The sequence below is a fragment of the Cygnus olor genome, chromosome 5 (genome assembly GCF_009769625.2).
Source record: "Cygnus olor isolate bCygOlo1 chromosome 5, bCygOlo1.pri.v2, whole genome shotgun sequence".
NCBI lineage: Eukaryota > Metazoa > Chordata > Aves > Anseriformes > Anatidae > Cygnus > Cygnus olor.
In genome coordinates, this window is record NC_049173.1 from 22,386,415 (window position 1) to 22,402,106 (window position 15,692).

At 40.5% G+C, this 15,692-nt stretch overlaps 1 protein-coding gene across 1 annotated transcript in view; it reads right to left on the minus strand.

Moving 5' to 3' along the window:
• Positions 1–15,692, minus strand: part of NRXN3 (neurexin 3) — a 1,009,770-nt gene that overhangs the window by 523,193 nt on the left and 470,885 nt on the right. Inside the window, 1 exon segment of the mRNA XM_040559130.1 lies at positions 11,155–11,274. Coding sequence (XP_040415064.1) covers positions 11,155–11,274 — 120 coding nt within the window.

Consider the following 15,692-nt stretch of genomic DNA (forward strand, 5'->3'; position numbering starts at 1 on the left):
AAGATGAAGTTGATCTTACTTTGCTGCATCCCAAGCATTGTGCTATACTTATCTCCAGTTCAGCAAACACTTCCCAGTTCATTCTTATTTCATCTTAGTCTTCAGCATGAAATTCGTTTACAATACAGGAAGCATTATGATAAACTGCCTATCCATTTTGAATAACTCATATGAGTTTACTACAGGTCTCTCAAGTGTGATATTTGGGCTGTGTTATCTGGTGGGCCTAATTTAAGCTTAAATGACTTGGTCTTATAAATCTGTCATGTGCAGAAGCCTTCAGTAGCAGTTCCATAGCATGCTGGGGACCTCTGTGAGGATGCTTCCCCTGAGAGAAAGCTCCAGTTAGTGTCCACAGCATCCATCACAATCATCTGTTTCAGCTGGATGAGGTACGGAATTTAAGCCTTCAGACTTTTCAAGCCAGAGTGAATGCTGATTAAATTCACCGCCAGTACTGAAGTGCAAAACCAGAGAAAATGGGCTATATATTTTCCTTTTTTTTTAACTTGCAGTACAAACAGTTAGCTCCTAAGATTTATGCTTCAACAACAGGAAGCACAGACCGATCTGCCTCACCTCAGTCTCAGCATGCAAGCAACTGGAACTGGAACAAGATGAGTTCTCAAGATATTCCGTCAAGCTGCAGCACGATCTGCTGCACTTGTACATGGAGAAACCCAGGCTAATCCTGAATTTAAGGGTACAGGATTAACGTGGTGCCCTACCTGGTCTAACATAGCACGCAAGTGTGTGCCACTCAGCAGTGCTTCAGACAGGTATTTCAGCTGTGTACATCACGTTTATGCTGCACAGAGAACAGTACTGTTACTACAGATCAGCGTCATGCCCCACTACATAACTTTGCATGTTTTCTAGAATCAAACATTATGCCTGTGGACTTCTCTCCCACGCTGCAGACCAGATTTTCTCCTACCCCTGATCAAGTAGGTAGAATGCCTACAACAGTTAGCCCACAGCCAGATTCCCAATCACTGCTTCTGAGAACATCTACTCAGTGACACCAACTGTGGGCTTGAAAGCCAGATCTGCTTCATTCTGCACTGATAACACAACTAATCCCGTGATACAAAAGCAAAGAAGAAAACTGAGTCTTTTACTGACGTCAGCAATGCCTTCTGTAATATGTAGTTGGCTTAGATCCCTAATTTAAACCCTGGAACACAGGCACTTCTCATGACAGTCTGCATTTCCAGGTGCAAGACACCCGACTGCTGAAGTCTCCAGCATAAAAAGAAATACCAGTATTAGACCTCTTCAGCTTCAGTCCTGGGAAGATCTGTGACAGATAAACTATTAAAGACACAGATGCTTCTATGGGACCTACAAACTGTATGATGGATGGCTGGTGATATTGCTATCTATCTTCATCATTTGCCTGAGATCAGCAGGGCAGAAATGTAACAGACAGAAGGTCATTTAGTGCAATCTGAGAAAGAAAAAAAAAACAGAAAAGAAATATGACAGATAGTTATGGGAAGTCAGCAAACCTGACACCAGCTTTGCTGTGGCCAAGCACTGCAATTAGGTTTCAAAAAAAGAGACAAGAGGAGAAATAGAGCTTCAACCACACTTCCTTCAAAATCAACATGCTAGAGTCTCTTTGAAAGAAAAAACTGCTTATATTTGGCAGGTGTATTATTAAATTCAGAGTCTAGTCAAGACACTCTGGTCTTGAGGTCAGTTATATTATCTGAGTCAGCTCCCCAGCGAACACAAGTACAACTGCTCTCAGGTTGAGGCTTGAGGCATTTGGACAGAAGCACACCATGAAGATCAAATGTGTCTCTGCTTTCCTAGGGAAAGAGACATTTCCTGCTCTCCCTCCCATCCCACTCACAATTATGCTCGAGTGCCGTTGGCAATGGAGACGTCCTGAAAGGCATCTCCCAGACAAGAGAGGTCACCTGAAGCATGAGACCCTGCTGCTCATCTCCAACATTGAGGTCTGGGAAGAGCCGTAGGGATCCGCAGAGCAGCACTGTGATTAAATCACCCACCTCTACATAGGGGATGGAACTTAGGTCAACACCTTGAAACTAAGACTTTTTTCTCAGGTATTTAAAGCTCTCTTTGATGACTTTCAAAACAAATTAATCATTTTGATGGAGCAATAAATTGTGAACTTCATTTTGAAAAGGATGAAATCAACCACATCTCATTTCTTTTTATTATTCCTTCTTCATTTTTATCTGTTCAGATCTATCTTAAGAATTTCACTAATACACAAACAGCTAACTGGAATCTCAGTTAACGCTTCCCTCTAACAGAAGTGCTGTCATTTGACTATTCTTCCTTTTTTTAAATTCAATTCTAAAAGGCTTTTCCCTTCCACTGTCAGATAAGTTCACTTGTGGCCCCCAAATCCTGAAAACAACACAACTGCAATCAGCCCCATGTTCCACTCCCAGGTTTTGCACAGGCCTCAAATGTCAGCATGCAGTGAAACACCTCCACAAAAACAGTCAAATCCACCAAAAAACTGCTCCCCCCCACACAGCTTGTTTCACAGGTACCCAAGCAGCCAGTTTCAATCTGCCCCTCAGGGATCATTATTAAGATAACTGTAATTAAGGTTTTGCATCTAATACCCAATGTTCCACAGCTGAGATTATTATACCAGCTCCTGGGTAACAAGATTGCAACGTAACAAAGATATGTCCCCAAACACAGCTAAACTCCACTGGAGATCAATAGGTAGCCTTCCTCCAATGACAGGCAATAATTAGTACATTAGGCAGACAGGATAATGAACAAGAATACCCTTCAGGACCTCTCATTCCTCTGCCCTTTGTTTTTCTATCAATAATTTTCATTGAAAAACATGGATAAGCATACAAGATTTCTCTTTTTCCCCCACTCACACCTGCCTCCTGCCTTTTAAGCTATAAAGCCTGCAAGAAGGAAAAAAAAAAAAAAAACTATCACTGCCTGCATTCCTCTGCATGTTGGCTTTCTCTCAGCTGCTTATTCTCTGTAAATATTTTATGACATATTTATCCATGCTAATGACTGTAATCTAAGGTAGCTTTCATCCTGAAGTATAAAACACTCACATATACATGTGTATGTGTGCGTCTTTCTTAAAAGAAGTAGGCATATTTGATATGTGGACTCAAGGAATCCCAAGCCAGACATTCATCTCAGCATCACTGAGATAGACTTCAAGTTACCTCACTGAAGTCAAAAGAACTATTTCATATTTATAAAAGCATTACTACAAAGACCATTTAGTCCATAAAATACAAAGACCACCTTCTATCTCCATCTATCTGGTTCCCACCCATTAATACAGGCTCCTCTTCACAAACTGTTTTCCAAGTAGGCAGCCTGGGAAATAAACAAGAATCACCTAGAGGACCCCACAGGGATAAGGAGGAGTTACAGTTTGTGCTCCAACAGAATCTCATGCTGTCCAGGAGAGCATTAAGAGAATCCCATCCCATCTCATTAACACCATTACATCTCTCTTATCACGCTTAGAGGAATGACTTAAAAGCACAGGCATCTAACTTGACTGGGTATTGCACAGACGGGAGAGCACAGAAAACCCAGAAAATGGGGCAGAAAATGGAGCAGCCTACTGCAAGACAGAGCTTCCATACAGGAAATCAGGCCTAACTTGAGATTCAAATTCTCAGATGCTATAGCACCAGTCATGGCTGATTGATAGAGGAATGAAGAGGCAATGAAATAAAAGCCACCTGTGCTTTCACATGCTTTAGTGGCTGGCATATACCTTTGCAGATCAACAGCAGAACAGCTGCAGGAAGATTAACAAGCTTTTGCAACTGTGTGGTTTTCTCTGCACAAGTTCAGGTATCACCTGCTGCCCTGAAACTTGGTGATGCTGATGAAACTTGGTGTAAGACTCACCTGGAGTACTAGGCACTACAATTGAATGTAAGTTTCACAGTGTTATATGGAAAAGAATCCACTTAAAATAATGGTTACTTTTGCCTACAAAAGCCAACACTACATTTGCCATCAGCTTCCAAATTCAGTACTGTACCGTCTTCTGTGAAAGAGCTGATCTAAGAAGAGTCTTTGAAAAGTGAAGTTGATGGTTGAAGCCTGTTTTGGTCTTTTCCTTGGGTTTTTACATTTACTGCTCCTTAAGCAAGTATGGACATACACATGATATTAAAAGGAAAAAGCTACATTTAAAATTCATCAAATCCTTGTTATATTTGATAGTTTAGAACACTACACTTATGAACTTACATTTAGCAGAAATATGTGCTTAGAGATTATCATCAGCAAACGCAGGTTGGGGTGGGATGACAGAACAGTCAGACTCCTATTTTGTTGTACCACTTCTCTGTTACTGCTGTCAGCTTACATCAGGGTTTTCTCAGAGATCATACAACCTGCAGGTGCCATTGTTGAAGAAACAGTTTCTGAAACCAGCTCTTTCATGGGCCAAAATACCACGTATCACTCACTCAGTTCCTTGTAACACAAAAAGAGGTAATTAGTGCCACGACCACCAAGTATTACATAAAAAAACCACAACACACTGTCACCAATGAGAGACATGACCAAAAAGGAGCTAAATTATGGCAAGATTCTTCTATGACATACCTATGAGAATGGCATAGCTGCTGAGCAATGTTAGAAGCAAATTAAGAAACTGCTTGAACTGCTCAGAGGTTGACACTGAAGCTGTTAACACTGCCACCTGTAAAAAGTCTCCCTCCTGTCCTGTTGAAGTTTGCAGCATGGCTGGGCCATAGCTTATGTGCTGACAGCAACCAGGTGTGCACAGATATCAATGACTGATTGCAGCTCTCATCCTAAATGCTCCTTCTGCCAAGCTGTTGAAGCAATTGTAATTAAATTGCTCACTAGAGACCTCGCAGCATTTTGGGGATCACAAAAGGATAAAGTTGGCTAGCTTTCACATTTGAAAAAAATAAAAAAGAAACTTCTGTCAGGGCACCTTGAGGAGATGTTGAAAGGTGCATAAGAAGCAATTCCAAAAAGCACCTGTCACTCAAATCCCCCTTTTCTCACGCAGAACAGGGACACCCAGGTTCCTCCCTGAAGTTAACACTACGCTTCCTGGATGACTCCCAAAGGGCACATGGGGCAAACTCTTGATCTGCAGCCTGATTTGATGCTTTACAGCTATTACTCAAAGGCAGGGAAATGCCTTTCAGTACACAGAAAAGCATCAGGCATTCTTAAACCACCCAAATGTTAAAGCAATTACATAGTGGATTATTACCAAGCAACAGAAAAGTCCATGGTGCTTCAGTAAGAAACAAAGACAGATCTCTGCCCTAAAGACATGACAGTTCTTGGAGTAGCAGTGCAAATGAAAATAAACAGCGGTAAGAAGGGTAAAAGCAGGGTTCACAATCCAAATCCCAATAGTACGATTTACACCATGTACTAAACTCCAAAGTTATATTTCCCTCCTCTTTTATACTAGCTCTGAGGATAAGGTCATTCAGAGACAGGGACAGAAGATGCCAAAGGCTTAGGGTAGGGACTGCAAATGAGCCACCAGGCAGAAAATACTAGTTATAGTAGAGGGTACATAAAAGAGCACTGAGTAAGCAAGGGCAAAGCATGAGGAGGGAAGAAGTAGGCAGGGTGCCTGACCTGCTGTAACAAAGTATGATTCACTCGAGATAAATCAGAGGTGACTCTTGCTTCACGTAGGGTGGATGTCTCTGTAGTATCAAAGGCAAATCCCTAAGTGCGCTGATATTTAAACAGCTGACTGATTTAGCCATGCATGACTAAAGAAGTCTATGCAGATTTATTTTCTACACACTAGCAACCTCTTGCTCTCTGACTCACTAAGTGATAAGCTGGGCACATTACAAATGAACATGTGGTAATTAAACATGAACAATGAAAATGTTTTTTGCAAGTAAATCAAGCTGAGCATGCTGACATTGACAAAAATTGTCCCAGATGGTGGCAAACAAAAAATTATTGACAAGAGGGACCATCTCCCAGCTGGGGGTCTGAATTCCTCCCTAGAGATAACTGTAACCACTTAGTGACACAGGCAGCACAAGAGGGGAGCACGAATGGCTCCCAAGCACATCAGAATAAAGCTATCACCATAAAGTCATGGTTACTACTTCAGCCATTCTCCCTATTAGCAGTCTCCTCCTCTCATGACTATTCTGCTGTGCTATTTAAGCACGGATGAAGAAAGCTGGTTCTGCCACTGCCTCTTTGCAACCTTGCCTACAGAATATGCTCCACAAGCATCAATCCACTTGCACATTTATTCACTTACGTGGGGGTGAAGGGAAGGACAGTAGTGGAAGAGAGAAGAGTGTGCTCCAGCACCCCTGGCACCTCACCCAGAACACACACGTGGCAGTGAGGCCAGCTTCAGTCGTCCTCATTCAATCCAAAATGTTGTATGCTTAAATCTCAAATATTGCTCTTAGATTTCATTTATTAATTTTGATATCCTTCCTTTAAAAATCAAGGGAAGAAAAGATTTTGGATGCTAAGCCTCACTCACTATGATTACGGAACTGAAATTCACAAAAGCTCTTGCTACAACAGTGCTAAGTCAATGAATGAAAGAGCAAAGTCACCACGACTTCCTTTTCCTCTAATCCTTACCTCCTTCAAATGTGATTCACCAACAGACAGTAGAAGTATATAGGTTATGCATCACATGGAAAGGATTATTTGAAGAGAAATATAACTTATTATGCAAAAAGAACAACAGCCCTGAATATTGCCTCTCCCTCAGACAAAAAATAAACAAAACAAGCACTTCGTAGCAAAACAATCCCATTAAAAGGTTAGAAGATTGCTCTGTTTATCAACAGGCTCTTTCTTTGAAATGCATGCAGACTGGAAGCACACGAAGATATACATGCAAGATGATAAATTTGGGCTGCCTTTGCTTTTTACCAAACGAACTGAAAACTTGTTGTTAAACCGGGTATATATTAACACCCAGAGTTTATAAATAAATGAAAAAATACCCCCCAAAAAGCCAATTCAAGAGCCAGCAGATGGTCTTAACAACTGTTTCAACAATGATATAAAAAAAGCTGTTTGTAAAAGTGCTTTATACACTCCTTGCGCTTGTCATTGCTGCAGGCTATTGAACTTTTACAGACAGCCTCCACTAATACATACTCGTGTTAGTCTGGCAATTTCTCCTGCAAAGCCTGACCCTTGGTGTTACCCATCTGCATGAGGCACTGAGTAACAAGCAGTATTTTCTATGATCTAGTTTGACATACATATACCATTCCCAGTAGCTAGACCGCTGAAGGGTTTTTGTTTTTTTATGCATTCTCTCTGTGCAAGAAAGAAAATGTCATTGTTTGTCCAGACAGATGAGAACAAGAATAAGGTAAGGAATCTGTAAAGCTGTTTATGGGACAAGAGTTAAGCACATGCCACATCTCAGGTAAGGGTCTGTAACTACCATGTTTTCATCTGAGATCATGGTAAAAACCCACTTCAATTAAATTAGGTAGGCAGGATGGAGTTTCCCTCAGATGCAATGCATTTCATTAATATTACAGGTTAACTTCCAACTCCAGTACCTTATCTGCTCGAAGTTACACATTTGAACAGTTTATGCAATATACAACACTTTGGAACATAAAGGTTGTTCAATGTCCATAAGCACCAACTGCAGTGTATTAATGGTGATTTCCTGCATCCTCGAGTAACAAACAAATCATGAGAACAGGCTGAAAGCCCAGATTCATTGACTGTGTTGCTAGACTGCTTAAAACATCTGTAAAGAGTAAGAAATGAGGAATTGCCTCAAAAAAAAAGGAAGAACACATCTTACATGGCAAGGAGAAATGAGGGAATTGCTTCGAAAAAGGAAGAACGCATCTTAAATGGCAAGGAGAATGTAGCTAGCATTTCCCAAATAGTACCAGTTCTTCTATTTATACCTTTCTTTATAGGTGTCAGTACTAGCCAGTACACAGAGCAGATGTTCAAATTCACTTTTTTGACCGTCTCAAACTGAGTTTTAGTTTTGTTTTAAACATTGGTGCAAAAAATTGGCTAACTCGAAACACATTAAAACAAGTATATTTATGCTCACAGCTTCTATTGATTTCTTATCCTGAGGACTCTGAATTCCTGCAGATTAAAGGACATCTAAAACAGAGCTACCCAATAGCTAGAAGTTAAGGTTGTATCATCATTTCCACTAGGCATTTAAACCCTCCTCTTGTTAAGTGACACCGATGAACGTGTATGGGCGTCTATAGATGTACATCCTGCATCTCTACCACCCTAGTTTATCTGTGCTTCTCCTTCACCACTCAGAACCTGCAGTCCCAAGCCAGTTACACCTAAATTGGGAATCTTAGCGGCCCAGTCCTGGAACAAAAATTAAAAAGCAAACTGTCTCAACTAAGCTTCCTTCCCTACTAATAACATTGAGCAACTTCGCAAAGCTTCGGGTAGCAAATAACAAATCACACTTATCAGTTGATAATTGGAGATGATTAAGATTATTTTAAAAGAACACCAGATATGTCATTTATCTATCTCAGAGCTGCTAAAATATTCTGCTAACAAGTGACAATGCAAATTTCCTGGTGTGGATCCATGAGTTAACAGAAATGAAGAGGTAATTATATTCACACTTAGTCTTACTTTTGCTACCATTTTCATTGTGTAAATCTAGACCTGTTCTATTGACTTCAATAATCTGATATACATTAACGGGAAACGACAATTTGTTTGTTCAAAAAAAAGAGTAGCTATCCACCAAACTGACTTCTGTTTTTTTTAAATATAAACAAAAAACAACTAAGAAAAAAAGAAAAAAAACATTCTACCAAATAGTCTGATGCATTTCTATAGAACAGCAAGGCATAGCATGGCTTCAGGTTACACAGAAGTTATCTCCCCCTGCCATCATTTACTATAAATCCAGTCTGAAGAACATGTAATTTAATTAACATAGAAGTGCTTACATTTCCATTAGACTTGGGGGGTATGCTAACAACAATATCTAATAGATAGGAACAAGAAGCAAGACTTCTCCCTCTCCACAGACACTTCGTAAAATAATGAGGCAACCAGGAGCAGAAATCTCCCCTCCTGATACAAGGCAGAGACTATAAAACCATATACAAAGAGGTTATACGCACGTTTTGAAGATCCCGGTTGAAGTCCTGTTGTGTTCCAGGAATCCACATGACTTACCTTTCTGGACCATTTTCAAACCCACAACCTCCTGTGAGCATTTTTAAAACACCAGCCAGGCCAGACACTGGAAAGCTGGCTACTACCTCATCTTAGTTACCCCCACTCAAATCAAGCCATTGTCTCTGCTCTGCACGGTTTCCAGCCACTAGCTCTAAAACGCAGCAAGGAATCCCCAATTACAGACACAGAAACCTGTCTTTTTGACTCTACAAAGCCTGCTCTAAGTCATTAGCAACAGTATAACAAGGGCACTGTGACATTCTGGAGCTGTGAAGCCCAGCATATTAGAAACAAAGACAGTATCAATAACCTCTTCAGAGATTTCCATAGCATGTACTCAAATGCAACCCAACAGGCTTCAAAGCAGTATTTCTTTTACACAGATGTTTTTATAATGTGCTATGCTTAGCAAGACTAAGCCAAATGACTGAACAAGAGGAGTGTGGGAATGGAGAATTGGGTGTCCAATACAGCTTCCAATTTACCCTTCTTACGTACCTCTTGTTTTAAAAAAAAAAATAAGAAATAAAACAAAGCAGAAAATCAGAGCCGCATCTGGTTGCCCTGGTATGAAATGTTTCTTCTAGTCCCAGTGGGGTCATTTTGGATTCCAAATCAACACAAAACCAAATCTGGCACTGAAGCCTCTAAATGTGTGCCCATAGAACCCTTCATACCTGTAGTATGGCCAGTGCTGCAGAACAGCGGTTGGCCTTTGCAATATTTGAAACAACTACACTGGGAGAAAGGGAGGAGCAGTTCAGGTAACACTGCACTTAGTGAATGACTCACAGAAAAGCAGGCTTTGGGGCCTTTGGCAGGAATCAACTGTCACCACTCGTTAAGTAGTTTGTCATGTTTGCCATCACTTCAGCCACATCTCAAGTTTCCATGGGAAGAGGTGTAGATAAGACAGTACTGTGGCACCAATATCACACACCTTGCTGTACCACTAAGAAAGTCTCCCATAAAGACCCTTAATTAGAAGCAGCAGCTTGTGAGATGCAGGCAGAATGGACTGCAAGAATCTTCCAGCCTTAAAATTTCAGTACACAATGAACCAAAGCATTGTAAACTACTGCTATACTTACTACAGTGCTTATAATATATGCTCCTTTGTTCAACTCCTTGGAGCAGGGAGAGAAATGGGAACTAGCTGTCTGCTTAAACAACAGAAGTCAGGAGACAGTAGAGCTGAAGTGATCTGCTCCCTGGTGACAGGAGGAAAAGCCTTACCAGGATGAGCAGAGGGAACATCTGAAGGCTTATATCTCACCCCAAAGGATGACTTTGGGGTTTTGTTCAATTATTTTATCAAAGATCTTAATATTCATTGGCCAATAACATAATATCCAATATTTTGAGAAGCAAATCAACATACCAGGAAGCACAACAATGGTGCTGTGTTTAATTCCCTGTTCAGTTTTAACTGAAAATTCTACCAACCAGTTCGCATTTTTTTCACTTTTGCATACAGCTAGTAACTCAACAGAAACCAATCTAGAACAATGCTCATCAGTTTTATATGAATTTCGCATTTCTGCCACCAAAGTTTGAATGAAAACATCAAAGCGCAACTCAGCATACAAGATATTGCTAATTTGTACCTATGTAAATAGTACACATAGTACACACAATTCATTCCTGTTTTCTCTAAACTAGGAGTTCAATTAACATCAATTATCATCCTTGATCTGGTTGAGTTAGCTTTAAAAAAGTGGAGAAAACAGCACCATCCCCGCCCCCTCAATACCCACGTACCAAGTATATATTTCCATATTCTTGTTTTAACAATGAGAGAAATAACCTGGGATACGGTTCAAGAAACCTTTCAAAGAATCAAAGCTTGGCTTTACCATTGGAAAGCTTTGTATTTCCACTAAGTAAAACTGTTTTCTCTGTGCTCTTTCAGAACTCTCAGCCCTCTCTAATCCAGTGGAAAAGGTTACTTACGGTCATTGCACTGGCTTCCAGAATACGATGTCATGGAGCAATCACAGGTAAAACCTTCCCACTGCTGATTACAGATGCCCTGATTTGCACAGGAATCTTCCTGGCAGGTAGTGCTTGGTCCTGGAGAAGGGATGACAAGAAAAGAATGAAACAAAGCTGAAAAAATTATTTTAGTGAGACCCACAACAATTCCAAGTCATCATTACCGTTACTATCAACATTCTCATGCAGAACAGAGAAAGCACTAACCACTTTTCCATTCCTGAACGTGCAACAAACTCAAGTAAAAGAGCACATAGACAATTGTACACTCCACGACAAAACAGTAAACTGTAACAGACAGGAAGAAGGAAGACTGAACAGGAAGATATTCCCTCTTAGGCAGGCTCAACTTATATGTTCAACACTCATTCACAGAAGTTTATGATAAAATATGATGTGATGCAAGGAAAACTGAAACACTGCCAATTTCATGTGCTTCCCCTGAAGTTTGATCCCCTTTGTTTTAGGGCTGCAGACTAGAAAACAGGCCCATGAACAATGTTTCATCCTACCCAAAGAACCATTACATAGGTTCCTCTGGAAACACATCAGTGAAGTGCAAAACCGGAAAAAAAAAAAAAACAAAAACATGACATTACTCCATGAGGCTTTACTTTCTACTCTGGACAGGTTTCCACAGCTTTTGGGGGAAGCAGCCATTACTAACAGAACAGCCTTTCATTGTCTTTTATTTGGAGCTAACTGTTGCTATCCTACCCAGATAACCTTGCAAAGACACAAATAACAGGCAAAAGAGTGATCTTCACATCAGAAGAACTCTGATAGTTACTATGTCATCCACAAGGAGGTAGCTGGATTCTGAACCAATTGAGAGCAGAACTGAAGCTTCAAACTATATATTACAAACAAGATAAGTCTGGACATTACTTGCTAGAAAACATTTTATCTTCAGTAATCCAGACAGGTATACTGTTCCTATTGTGCAGTACTTCAAATGAAACTTACAACTATAGTTGCCATATCTGCTATTCTATATCCTACACTTAGTGGAAAAGAAAAAAGTACAAGATAACAAGAAGCGTAGAAGATAACAGGCTAGGCTGCCTTAGATCAATCTCAAACATTTCCAGTCTAACCCTAAGGACAACAGCACAAGGATAAAGCGAACAATCATGCTACCCATTTCAGCAACATTCATTAGTCTGTTAGCAACAGCTGTTCCATTAGGTTCATCCCACACTTCACCCTTATCTCTTCATTATATCAGAAGTACCACCTGTACTTTACAGATGAGATGGGAGGCATTAAAGTAGAGATACTATTTTCAAATATTTTAACTCAAAATGAAAAACCTCAGCCTCCATCTACCAAGACCTACACTGGATCCCATGGTTGTATAGCATCTCTGATATTCAGATCGTCCATCTAGACCCTTCCTTATTTACAAGCATTTGCAGCTCTTGCATCTAACTGGAAGCTACACATCATGCCGTAATCCTCCCAACAACTCAAAGACCAAGCCAGGAACAGACACTCAGTTTTAGCGCACAGTTCCCCCTCTTCCTACCAGACCATTCTTCCCTACTGTGAGAACAGAATGTATGAACTTCAGTCACTACTTCACTATCTTGGCTTCTTTACATCTCAGTGTCAGTGAGAAGGAGCACATGAAGATCAGTAGGTAGGCAGTTTAACTGAACATCAACGAAAACCTGAGTTTCTTCCATGATCTGTTATACTGTTTAAATAAATAAATAAATAAAACCCTTCTAAGTAGAAGCCTAAGTGCAGACAAGAAGAGCAGACGACAAAATCCCTGAAAAATTCACCTATTGTAAAGATGCAGCAGCAGCCACAGCAAAACAGCTGTTTTTTCATACCAAAAGAAAGCCGAGCAGCATTTTTCAACACTTCCCCTCCTCTCTTCCCCTTCTTCCACCCCCCAACTCATCTTCAGCTGTATGAATCCCAGTGGTCTCACTGTCACAGTGTGAAATTAACATATCACCTCTAGGTTTACAGCAGCACTGACAGACCGTAGGGTGTGAGCTGCTAGGTGTATGTACAGACACACTTCTCCCTTGCCCTTACACTTAAAAGAAGACATGGATATAACCAGAGACAACATACAGGTGTCAGGCTGAGGTCGGACGCTTCAGACTGACTCTGGCCCCAGAAAAGAAGGAATGAAATAGAATATTAGTCTGAAATAGAATATTAGTTGTCATTTTGCGTAAGATTTCCGAGTTATCCGAGAATAAGAATGGCTGAAGAAGCAAAGCAGAACAGCAATTTCAATGACAGTGTTCCTGCTCTACCTGCACTTTACTGAGAACACTTTGGTTAATCAGCAACTGGACTAGATAATGGGCATTACTGTGTTGGGGATAGCCTTTGTCCAGGATACTTACAGGAGGAAGTACTAGAACTCAAGTCTGGAAAGAAGCTTGCATGAAGCCTAGTAACTGGAGCTTGAGGTGTTCTCAGCGGCAACAGGCCATAGAGCCAAGGCGTTTGAATTATGCCCAGTATCTTGGTTTCTGAATTGCATTTTACAACAAGCAACTGTGAAGATTACAACAAGCAACTGTGAAGATGGTAACAGTATTTTTAAAGCAGCAAGAGGAAAAAGCATCGCCCCTAAGCACCATCTGACAAGGAATTCTGAAATGCTGACAATAAAAAGAAGCTTGAAGCCTGATCGGCTGTCTTTAGAGTCAGTTGTGACGGCACAGCATAGATCCTGGGTTATACGCTTTGCCTCACTCCTTAGTACTATGGGCCATTTGCATGGTAAAAGCATCTTTGTCTTCAAGAGTTCATCTACTCCTGCTGCTTACAGTCCTTGCCTGGTGTCATAATCCTCCATCTGTAGCAACAGAATTTTGTTCAGAGCAACTAACAGGGATGTCACAGGGGATTAGGATTTTAGATTTGGGAGCAAAGCGACAGAAGCACAGGAAGGCTTATAAAAATGAAGACTCTGTTTCCCTGCGCATGCCCTTCAGTGCTAATGAACTAGGAAAGGAAGACAAACTGAAGTTACATGAAGAGCAGTAGAAATGGTTCTAAAATACCAATGCCATCAGGCTTCAGGTCTATTTTTAATGTCAGTCCTTTGGCAACACTTACAACATTCTAGAATTATTTTTAAAGCAAAAGTTTCGGATCAAGCCTTCACATAGCCTGAGATACATCTGGTAAGTCACTCTACACAGTTAATTAAAAAAACATGCATTCTGACTTTAACGTTCTCTTCGAATTTGCAACATCCTGACAACACTTGCTATTTCCCATGAGTGCATTTTTGTTCAAAGGCCTTGTTTTTTGTTATCTGTTTGTAGCTGAGCCTGACACAGCTTCTTAACATACTTTCTGCTGGGCATGTGGCATGAGTGGGCAGTAGATACAGAAGTGGAAAACTCCCCAGTACAGGAAAGCATCCCTGCTAGCAGAAGTGAGACTTGCTCTGCCACCTCCTGTCCAGACTAAGCATATCAGCAGAGGAGGCTCACTGGAAATATGGGATGGCGAAGGAGAATTCCACAACCACATCATTTAACCTGTATTTCTGCATCTCTAACTCTTACTGAAACAGCTCAGGATTTGATGACTTGCAAGATCTGAGACTTTCTTGGGAATAAGTCCAGTATTTGACTTTACTTCCAGATTACCTAGCTAGATGTATGGTTTATTATTTTTTTACCACTAAACATTTGAAGAAAATCACCTTAGAAGAGCACAGTAGTCAGATGTCTCCTACGTAAACTGTTTGGAAAAATTAGTCTCCCTAACTCTTCCTTGAAGTTTCAGCTGTATGGTGGATTTCTCTGCCCTGAAACGGAAAAATTTGAGTTCTACTGCTGTGCATTGCTAAAACTGCCGTGTTTCATCTCACAGGGGGGCTCTCTTCTTCAGCAACAGAAGTCATTCCTGCTGTGTTATTTGAAAGCGCTTTGCAGCGAAAGGAACTTGAGAAATACAAGATACAATATTGTATTTACCATTCTTCTGAGTTACATGAGGAATTCAGTTTCCTTTATAGAACAGCTGCAGGATTATAACACAAATGCTTCATGCTTTGATCATAACTAGCAATAAGCTTTAAGCTAAAGGAAATCATTCTAGGACTTGTACATAACACCTTCTTCATACATTGAAAATTCATTCCTTTTGAAAGGAACCATTTGCGTTCATGTTATTTCCTCGGTAAGAAGGATCTACAACAGGCAAAGTCCAATGGTACCATGGGTCTATTTTCACTCTCCATCTCCTTAAGTGAGCTACTGCTCCCATCTTTCTTTCTTGCATCATCAAAGAGGTTAGGAAAAGATAGGAAAGCAATACACGCAAGACATCTTTGTCTTCGTAGAATAAAGTGCTTCTTTAGCCTATGGTTCCTAACTTGCATATACCGTAACAAAGTGAAATCTTGACCGCTGCCAGTCACACATGATGATAGGCAATTTATACCTATGATAAATTTAAAGATTACTTCCGTCAGCACCCTTCATTCACAACTGGTGATATTCTGT